Source organism: Symphodus melops (genome assembly GCF_947650265.1).
Source record: "Symphodus melops genome assembly, contig: scaffold_281, whole genome shotgun sequence".
In the NCBI taxonomy this organism is placed as follows: domain Eukaryota; kingdom Metazoa; phylum Chordata; class Actinopteri; order Labriformes; family Labridae; genus Symphodus; species Symphodus melops.
In genome coordinates, this window is record NW_027636494.1 from 7,501 (window position 1) to 17,500 (window position 10,000).

The 10,000-nt window shown below is 47.2% G+C and overlaps 1 protein-coding gene across 1 annotated transcript in view; it reads left to right on the plus strand.

Moving 5' to 3' along the window:
* Positions 1-1,431: 1,431 nt before the first annotated feature.
* LOC306819456 (spectrin beta chain, non-erythrocytic 5-like) overlaps positions 1,432-10,000 on the plus strand; it is a gene marked incomplete at its 3' end in the record, with an annotated part of 25,350 nt that continues 16,781 nt past the window's right edge. The window contains exons 1-5 of the mRNA XM_079373255.1: positions 1,432-1,570; positions 7,745-7,912; positions 9,030-9,146; positions 9,243-9,400; positions 9,492-9,720. Of these exons, the coding sequence (XP_079229381.1) occupies positions 9,586-9,720 (135 nt within the window). The remainder of the gene's footprint in view (positions 1,571-7,744; positions 7,913-9,029; positions 9,147-9,242; positions 9,401-9,491; positions 9,721-10,000) is intronic.

Below are 10,000 nucleotides of genomic sequence, written 5' to 3' on the forward strand. Positions count from 1 at the left end.
CATCGACCTGGGTTCTTTTCTTTTGAATGCAGGAGAATTTAAAAATCATTGTACAGATCTGAGTAAAGGCTCAGGATTCTGCTGAAAGAGAAGTCCTTATCGTTTGTTTCTGTCAGCTTTTAAACAGTCACATCTTTAGAGGAGAAAGTTTCACGCCTGCACAGATGAAGTCAGTGTTATTCTCCCCTGTTATCAGGCACCTTCCTGTCTGATAACCTGCAGTCTACCAGCTGGTGACACACACACAAACACTCATTAATCTTCAGCAGTGATGGCTGACACAGTCCGCCTCAGATAAAAACACAGTATAAATACGAGGGCACTTCTGGCTCCTGTCTGGAGGGCAGCTTTCAGATTCCACTCGGCTCTCGAAGGTCTGGGTTTGATTTCACGTTTCTTCTCTCTCTGATATCTGGATGACTGATGAAGCTGTTGGCTGAACCTCTCTGCTGCTGCTCTAAATTCCCAGAATTCCTCTGGGATTTCTGCAGGATGGCAGCAGTGAGACAAAGAATCTGTGAGAGCTCATTTACCTTCAGCCTTTCTCATCCTGCAGGAGGTTTGTTTACTGTCCTTCACTGAGGTCACCGCCTCTGCATTTCTTCAACATTTGAAGCTCAATCATGACTTAGGGGAGAGTTCTACATAATTATTATGTAAGAATTGAAAACAGATTGCAACATTTTGGATGCAAAAAGCAAACAAAATTGAAATAAATCATGTAACATGTGGCCCATAAGGAACATAACAAAGAGTCACTTTAGCTATGTAAACATTTGTTTCATATACCAAGAAAGCGCTTTGGAATTAAATTGAGAGATAAAAGTTAAAGGATTGGAACAAAATATTATTTTTTTGTATGAAAACATTTTGTAAGGTTTAGGAATAAGCTCGTTAAAATGTTTAATCACTAAAATTGCAAATACATTGGCAGCGCTTTTGTGCTAAGTTTGCCTGCAATTTTTGGTAATTGAAAACAAGAAAATGACCCTACACCTCTGTGTAAGCATACATGGTCAATAAAGCTGGGCCAATAGGGCCAATAAAATAAAATAAAATACAACCATCACCTTTTCTTTCAGTTTCATATCCATTGTGTTCCTGTAGTGAATAAAGGTTAAGATTGAGGCGTCTTTGTTCATTTCCTCCAAGATCTGATTCTGATCTGGGACTTCTGTTTTTGTTGCTGTGTAATCCAAACTGCTAAAAATAATGTTTGATTTTTTAAAAATCTAGAATCATTTTAAAGTTTAAGATCCTTTTACTAAGACAATCCTGCTTTAGAATGATCCCAAAGTGCCGTCTACAGCATCAGATAAACTCGGTTACTTCTATAATGCAGGGTTCATTATTGTTGTAATACACATTTTGGCCACCAGCGGCAGCACTGAGCGCGCTGCATCCGCGGAGCGTCAGAGAGAGGAGGGCCGACGAAGAGTTGTGGCGCGAGTTTGGATTTACCTGTCGTTGTTTGAAGTGAACAGTCTCCTCCTGTCCTCTGTCATAAACTCACCTGAGTCCTCATCATGTCACATTATCAGTCCTTCCTCTTCCTCTTCCTCTTCCTCCGGTGAGTCTGGATTCCCTCAAATGTGAAATTAAACCACGTCGTCCAAAAGTCCAAAAGTCCAAACATAAACCGAACCAGAAAAGTCTCCATTTAAGATAATATTTAACTTGTGACTTACAAAGTTTGTTAACACCGATTATACCAGTTAAATAAATATTAAATCACTGTGTGTTTCTAAATGTTTGGCTAATGCTAACTACTGCTAGCTGCTGCTCTGGAGTTTGATGGGTGGTGGTGTCTATGGTCTGGATGTAGTGGTCTATGGTCTGGATGTAGTGGTCTGTGGTCTGGATGTAGTGGTCTATGGTCTGAATGTAGTGGTCTATGGTCTGGATGTAGTGGTCTATGGTCTGGATGTAGTGGTCTATGGTCTGGATGTAGTGGTCTATGGTCTGAATGTAGTGGTCTATGGTCTGGATGTAGTGGTCTTTGGTCTTGATGTAGTGGTCTATGGTCTGGATGTAGTGGTCTATGGTCTGGATGTATTGGTCTGGGGTGTGCATGTAGTGGTCTATGGTCTGGATGTAATGGTCTGGCGTGTGCATGTAGTGGTCTATGGTCTGGATGTAATGGTCTGGGGTGTGCATGTAGTGGTCTATGGTCTGGATGAAGTGGTCTGTGGTCTGAATGTAGTGGTCTATGGTCTGAATGTAGTGGTCTATGGTCTGGATGTAGTGGTCTGGGATGGTGGGGTCTGTGGTCTAGATGTAATGGTCTGGGGTCTGTATGTAGTGGCCTATAGTCTGGAGTGGTCTATGGTCTGGATGTAGTGGTCTGGTTGAAGTGGTCTGTATGTAGTGGTCTATGGTCTGGATGTAGTGGTCTATGGTCTGTGGTCTGAATGTATTGGTCTTTGGTCTTGATGTAATAGTCTATGGTCTGGATGTAGTGGTCTATGGTCTGGATGTAGTGGTCTATGGTCTGGATGTAGAGGTCTATGGTCTGGATGTAGTGGTCTGGGATGGTGGGGTCTGTGGTCTAGATGTAATGGTCTGGGGTCTGTATGTAGTGGCCTATAGTCTGGAGTGGTCTATGGTCTGGATGTAGTGGTCTGGTTGAAGTGGTCTGTGTGTAGTGGTCTATGGTCTGGATGTAGTGATCTTTGGTCTTGATGTAATAGTCTATGGTCTGGATGTAGTGGTCTATGGTCTGGATGTAATGGTCTATGGTCTGGATGTAGTGGTATGTGGTCTGGATAGTGGTCTATGATCTGGATGAAGTGGTCTATGATCTGGATGAAGTGGTCTATGATCTGGATGTAGTGGTCTATGGTCTGGATGTATTGGTCTGGGGTGTGCATGTAGTGGTCTATGGTCTGGATGTAATGGTCTGGCGTGTGCATGTAGTGGTCTATGGTCTGGATGTAATGGTCTGGGGTGTGCATGTAGTGGTCTATGGTCTGGATGAAGTGGTCTGTGGTCTGAATGTAGTGGTCTATGGTCTGAATGTAGTGGTCTATGGTCTGGATGTAGTGGTCTGGTTGAAGTGGTCTGTATGTAGTGGTCTATGGTCTGGATGTAATGGTCTGGGGTGTGCATGTAGTGGTCTATGGTCTGGAGGTAGTGGTCTATTGTCTGTGGTCTGAATGTATTGGTCTTTGGTCTTGATGTAATAGTCTATGGTCTGGATGTAGTGGTCTATGGTCTGGATGTAGAGGTCTATGGTCTGGATGTAGTGGTCTGTGGTCTGAATGTAGTGGTCTATGGTCTGGATGTAGAGGTCTGGATGTAGTGGTCTGGGGTCTGGATGTAGTGGTCTATGGTCTGGATGTAGTGGTCTATGATCTGGATGTAGTGGTCTATGATCTGGATGTAGTGGTATGTGGTGTAGATGTAGTGGTCTGTGGTCTGGATGTATTGGTCTATGGTCTGGATGTAATGGTCTATGGTCTGGATGTAATGGTCTGGGGTGTGCATGTAGTGGTCTATGGTCTGGATGTAGTGGTCTATGGTCTGTATGTAATGGTCTGTGGTGTGCATGTAGTGGTCTATGGTCTGGATGTAATGGTCTTGGGTCTGCATGTAGTGGTCTGGTTGAAGTGGTCTATGGTCTGGGTGTAGTGGTCTATGGTCTGTGGTCTGAATGTATTGGTCTTTGGTCTTGATGTAGTGGTCTATGGTCTGGATGTAGTGGTCTATGGTCTGGATGTAATGGTCTATGATCTGGATGTAGTGGTATGTGGTCTGGATAGTGGTCTATGATCTGGATGAAGTGGTCTATGGTCTGGATGTAGTGGTCTATGGTCTGGATGTAATGGTCTATGGTCTGGATGTAGTGGTATGTGGTCTGGATAGTGGTCTATGATCTGGATGAAGTGGTCTATGATCTGGATGTAGTGGTCTATGGTCTGGATGTAATGGTCTATAATCTGGATGTAGTGGTATGTGGTCTGGATGTAGTGGTCTATGGTCTGGATGTAGTGGTCTGTGGTCTGGATGTAGTGGTCTATGGTCTGGATGTAGTGGTCTATGGTCTGGATGTAGTGGTCTATGGTCTGAATGTAGTGGTCTATGGTCTGGATGTAGTGGTCTTTGGTCTGGATGTAGTGGTCTATGGTCTGAATGTAGTGGTCTATGGTCTGGATGTAGTGGTCTATGGTCTGGATGTATTGGTCTGGGGTGTGCATGTAGTGGTCTATGGTCTGGATGTAATGGTCTGGCGTGTGCATGTAGTGGTCTATGGTCTGGATGTAATGGTCTGGGGTGTGCATGTAGTGGTCTATGGTCTGGATGAAGTGGTCTGTGGTCTGAATGTAGTGGTCTATGGTCTGAATGTAGTGGTCTATGGTCTGGATGTAGTGGTCTGGTTGAAGTGGTCTGTATGTAGTGGTCTATGGTCTGGATGTAATGGTCTGGGGTGTGCATGTAGTGGTCTATGGTCTGGAGGTAGTGGTCTATTGTCTGTGGTCTGAATGTATTGGTCTTTGGTCTTGATGTAATAGTCTATGGTCTGGATGTAGTGGTCTATGGTCTGGGATGGTGGGGTCTATGGTCTGGATGTAATGGTCTATGGTCTGGATGTAATGGTCTGGGGTGTGCATGTAGTGGTCTATGGTCTGGATGTAGTGGTCTATGGTCTGTATGTAATGGTCTGTGGTGTGCATGTAGTGGTCTATGGTCTGGATGTAATGGTCTTGGGTCTGCATGTAGTGGTCTGGTTGAAGTGGTCTATGGTCTGGGTGTAGTGGTCTATGGTCTGTGGTCTGAATGTATTGGTCTTTGGTCTTGATGTAGTGGTCTATGGTCTGGATGTAATGGTCTATGATCTGGATGTAGTGGTATGTGGTCTGGATAGTGGTCTATGATCTGGATGAAGTGGTCTATGGTCTGGATGTAGTGGTCTATGGTCTGGATGTAATGGTCTATGGTCTGGATGTAGTGGTATGTGGTCTGGATAGTGGTCTATGATCTGGATGAAGTGGTCTATGATCTGGATGTAGTGGTCTATGGTCTGGATGTAATGGTCTATGATCTGGATGTAGTGGTATGTGGTCTGGATGTAGTGGTCTATGGTCTGGATGTAGTGGTCTGTGGTCTGGATGTAGTGGTCTATGGTCTGGATGTAGTGGTCTATGGTCTGGATGTAGTGGTCTATGGTCTGGATGTAGTGGTCTATGATCTGGATGTAGTGGTATGTGGTGTAGATGTAGTGGTCTGTGGTCTGGATGTATTGGTCTATGGTCTGGATGTAGTGGTCTATGGTCTGGATGTAGTGGTCTATGGTCTGGATGTAATGGTCTATGGTCTGGATGTAATGGTCTGGGGTGTGCATGTAGTGGTCTATGGTCTGGATGTAGTGGTCTATGGTCTGTATGTAATGGTCTGTGGTGTGCATGTAGTGGTCTATGGTCTGGATGTAATGGTCTTGGGTCTGCATGTAGTGGTCTGGTTGAAGTGGTCTATGGTCTGGGTGTAGTGGTCTATGGTCTGTGGTCTGAATGTATTGGTCTTTGGTCTTGATGTAGTGGTCTATGGTCTGGATGTAGTGGTCTATGGTCTGGATGTAATGGTCTATGATCTGGATGTAGTGGTATGTGGTCTGGATAGTGGTCTATGATCTGGATGAAGTGGTCTATGGTCTGGATGTAGTGGTCTATGGTCTGGATGTAATGGTCTATGGTCTGGATGTAGTGGTATGTGGTCTGGATAGTGGTCTATGATCTGGATGAAGTGGTCTATGATCTGGATGTAGTGGTCTATGGTCTGGATGTAATGGTCTATGATCTGGATGTAATGGTATGTGGTCTGGATGTAGTGGTCTATGGTCTGGATGTAGTGGTCTGTGGTCTGGATGTAGTGGTCTATGGTCTGGATGTAGTGGTCTATGGTCTGGATGTAGTGGTCTATGGTCTGAATGTAGTGATCTATGGTCTGGATGTAGTGGTCTTTGGTCTTGATGTAGTGGTCTATGGTCTGGATGTAGTGGTCTATGGTCTGGATGTATTGGTCTGGGGTGTGCATGTAGTGGTCTATGGTCTGGATGTAATGGTCTATTGTCTGTGGTCTGAATGTATTGGTCTTTGGTCTTGATGTAATAGTCTATGGTCTGGATGTAGTGGTCTATGGTCTGGGATGGTGGGGTCTATGGTCTGGATGTAATGGTCTATGGTCTGGATGTAATGGTCTGGGGTGTGCATGTAGTGGTCTATGGTCTGGATGTAGTGGTCTATGGTCTGTATGTAATGGTCTGTGGTGTGCATGTAGTGGTCTATGGTCTGGATGTAATGGTCTTGGGTCTGCATGTAGTGGTCTGGTTGAAGTGGTCTATGGTCTGGGTGTAGTGGTCTATGGTCTGGATGTAATGGTCTATGGTCTGGATGTAGAGGTCTATGGTCTGGATGTAGTGGTCTGGGATGGTGGGGTCTGTGGTCTAGATGTAATGGTTTGGGGTCTGTATGTAGTGGCCTATAGTCTGGAGTGGTCTATGGTCTGGATGTAGTGGTCTGGTTGAAGTGGTCTATGGTCTGGATGTAGTGGTCTTTGGTCTTGATGTAATAGTCTATGGTCTGGATGTAGTGGTCTATGGTCTGGATGTAGTGGTCTATGGTCTGGATGTAGTGGTCTATGATCTGGATGTAGAGGTCTATGGTCTGGATGTAGTGGTATGTGGTCTGGATGTAGTGGTTTGTGATCCGAATCTAGTGGTCTATGGTCTGAATGTAGTGGTCTATGGTCTGGATGTAGTGGTCTATGGTCTGGATGTAGAGGTCTATGGTCTGGATGTAGTGGTCTGTGGTTTGAATGTAGTGGTCTATGGTCTGGATGTAGAGGTCTGGATGTAGTGGTCTGGGGTCTGGATGTAGTGGTCTGGGGTCTGGATGTAGTGGTCTATGGTCTGGATGTAGTGGTCTATGATCTGGATGTAGTGGTCTATGATCTGGATGTAGTGGTATGTGGTGTAGATGTAGTGGTCTGTGGTCTGGATGTAGTGGTCTATGGTCTGGATGTAGTGGTCTATGGTCTGGATGTAATGGTCTATGGTCTGGATGTAATGGTCTGGGGTGTGCATGTAGTGGTCTATGGTCTGGATGTAGTGGTCTATGGTCTGGATGTAATGGTCTGGGGTGTGCATGTAGTGGTCTATGGTCTGGATGTAATGGTCTTGGGTCTGCATGTAGTGGTCTGGTTGAAGTGGTCTGTGGTCTGTATGTAGTGGTCTATGGTCTGGGTGTAGTGGTCTATGGTCTGTGGTCTGAATGTATTGGTCTTTGGTCTTGATGTAGTGGTCTATGGTCTGGATGTAGAGGTCTATGGTCTGGATGTAGAGGTCTATGGTCTGGATGTAGTGGTCTGTGGTCTGGATGTAGTGGTCTGTGGTCTGGATGTAGTGGTCTGTGGTCTGGATGTAGAGGTCTATGGTCTGGATGTAGAGGTCTATGGTCTGGATGTAGTGGTCTATGGTCTGGATGTAGTGGTCTATGGTCTGGATGTAGTGGTCTGTGGTCTGAATGTAGTGGTCTATGGTCTGGTTGGCAGTACTCGGGTTGTGGGCTTGCACCTCTCGAGCCTGCAGACGTGATACTGATACTTGAATTTCCCTCGGGATCAATAAAGTATCTATCTCTAGCTCTCTCTCTCTCTCTCTCTCTCTGTACTTTGGTCTTCATGGGGACTTGAACCTGTGACCATCTAGTTCAAGTCCCTGCAGACTCTGAACTGTCTCGGCTTCACGCAGGAGCCGTTGGAGCTGACGGACGTTTACACCGAGCTGAAGACCGGAGTGGTTCTGATCCGTCTGCTGGAGTTCATCTCCAGAGAGAAGCTGCCGCCGCCCAGCCGCCGCAAGCTGAGAGTCCACTGTCTGGAGAACAACAGCAACGCCATCAACTTCCTCAAAACCAAGGTGAGCCACCTGTCCAAACCAGGAAGAGCTCAAAGACCACCTGACTCACCTGTCCAAACCAGGAAGAGCTCAAAGACCACCTGACTCACCTGTCCAAACCAGGAAGAGCTCAAAGACCACCTGACTCACCTGTCCAAACCAGGAAGAGCTCAAAGACCACCTGACTCACCTGTCCAAACCAGGAAGAGCTCAAAGACCACCTGACTCACCTGTCCAAACCAGGAAGAGCTCAAAGACCACCTGACTCACCTGTCTAAACCAGGAAGAGCTCAAAGACCACCTGACTCACCTGTCCAAACCAGGAAGAGCTCAAAGACCACCTGACTCACCTGTCCAAACCAGGAAGAGCTCACAGACCACCTGACTCGCCTGTCCAAACCAGGAAGAGCCAAAAGACCACCTGACTCACCTGTCCAAACCAGGAAGAGCTCAAAGACCACCTGACTCACCTGTCCAAACCAGGAAGAGCTCAAAGACCACCTGACTCACCTGTCCAAACCAGGAAGAGCTCACAGACCACCTGACTCACCTGTCCAAACCAGGAAGAGCTCAAAGACCACCTGACTCACCTGTCCAAACCAGGAAGAGCTCAAAGACCACCTGACTCACCTGTCCAAACCAGGAAGAGCTCAAAGACCACCTGACTCACCTGTCCAAACCAGGAAGAGCTCAAAGACCACCTGACTCACCTGTCCAAACCAGGAAGAGCTCACAGACCACCTGTCCAAACCAGGAAGAGCTCAAAGACCACCTGACTCACCTGTCCAAACCAGGAAGAGCTCACAGACCACCTGACTCACCTGTCCAAACCAGGAAGAGCTCAAAGACCACCTGACTCACCTGTCCAAACCAGGAAGAGCTCAAAGACCGCCTGACTCACCTGTCCAAACCAGGAAGAGCTCAAAGACCACCTGACTCACCTGTCCAAACCATGAAGAGCTCAAAGACCACCTGACTCACCTGTCCAAACCAGGAAGAGCTCAAAGACCACCTGACTCACCTGTCCAAACCAGGAAGAGCTCAAAGACCACCTGACTCACCTGACTCACCTGTTCGAGTCCTTCAGAGGACAGGAAACGTAAACCTTTCTCTCTACCTTCTGCTTCTGTCCTTTCAGATTCGGGTGGATCTGATTGGTCCAGAGAATGTGGTGGACGGAGACCGCACGCTGATCCTCGGCCTGCTTTGGATCATCATCCTCAGGTTCCAGATTGGACCCATCAACCTCGATGAGGTCGGGAATCAAGTCCTTCCTCCTGGCTTTGCCTTTCCTTCCTTCCTTTCCTGCTTCATGTCCTGACTCCTCCCCTCTTGTCCTCTCTGTCCTCAGGCGGGCGGCGGAGGCAGCGTGGCTCATCGCTCGGCGAAGGAGGCTCTGTTGATCTGGTGTCAGAGGAAGACGGCGGGTTACGATGGCGTTGACGTGCAGGACTTCTCTTCAAGCTGGAGGAGTGGCCTCGCCTTCAACGCCCTCATCCATGCACACAGGTGACACACTTAAAGAAACACACACACACACTTTGTTTACTCTGATGTCCATCCTCAGACTCTCTCTCTCTCTCTCTCTCGCCCATCCCAGGCCCGACCTGTTTGATTACCGCCGCCTCCGTGCCGACGACCCCGGCCGTAACTTGGAGCACGCCTTCTCCACGGCGGAGCGAGAGTTTGGCATCATGCAGCTGCTGGAGGTGGACGACATGGTGGTCCCTCACCCGGACGAGAAGTCCATCATGACCTACGTGTCCCTGTACTACCACTACTTCTCCAAGATGAAGCAGGGACAGACCATCCAGAAGAGACTGGCCAAGGTGTGAAGCTCCGCCTCTAAATCTCTGACTGTGAGCCGTTCTCTGTCTGAAGCGTGTGCTGTGAGGTAGCAGATCAGTGTTGTGTTTCAGAGGCTGGTGGTCCAATCAGTGGTCTCTTGCTCCCTCTGCAGGCTGCACTAAGAACTGCAGCGTCTGTCTGTTTAAATGGACAACCATGCAGCTGTCAGAGTTTTACAATCATTCCTCAGTCTCATGTTGTGATCATCTTTAAACTACAGGTGTGTGTGTGTGTGTGTGTGTGTGTGTGTGTGTGTGTGTG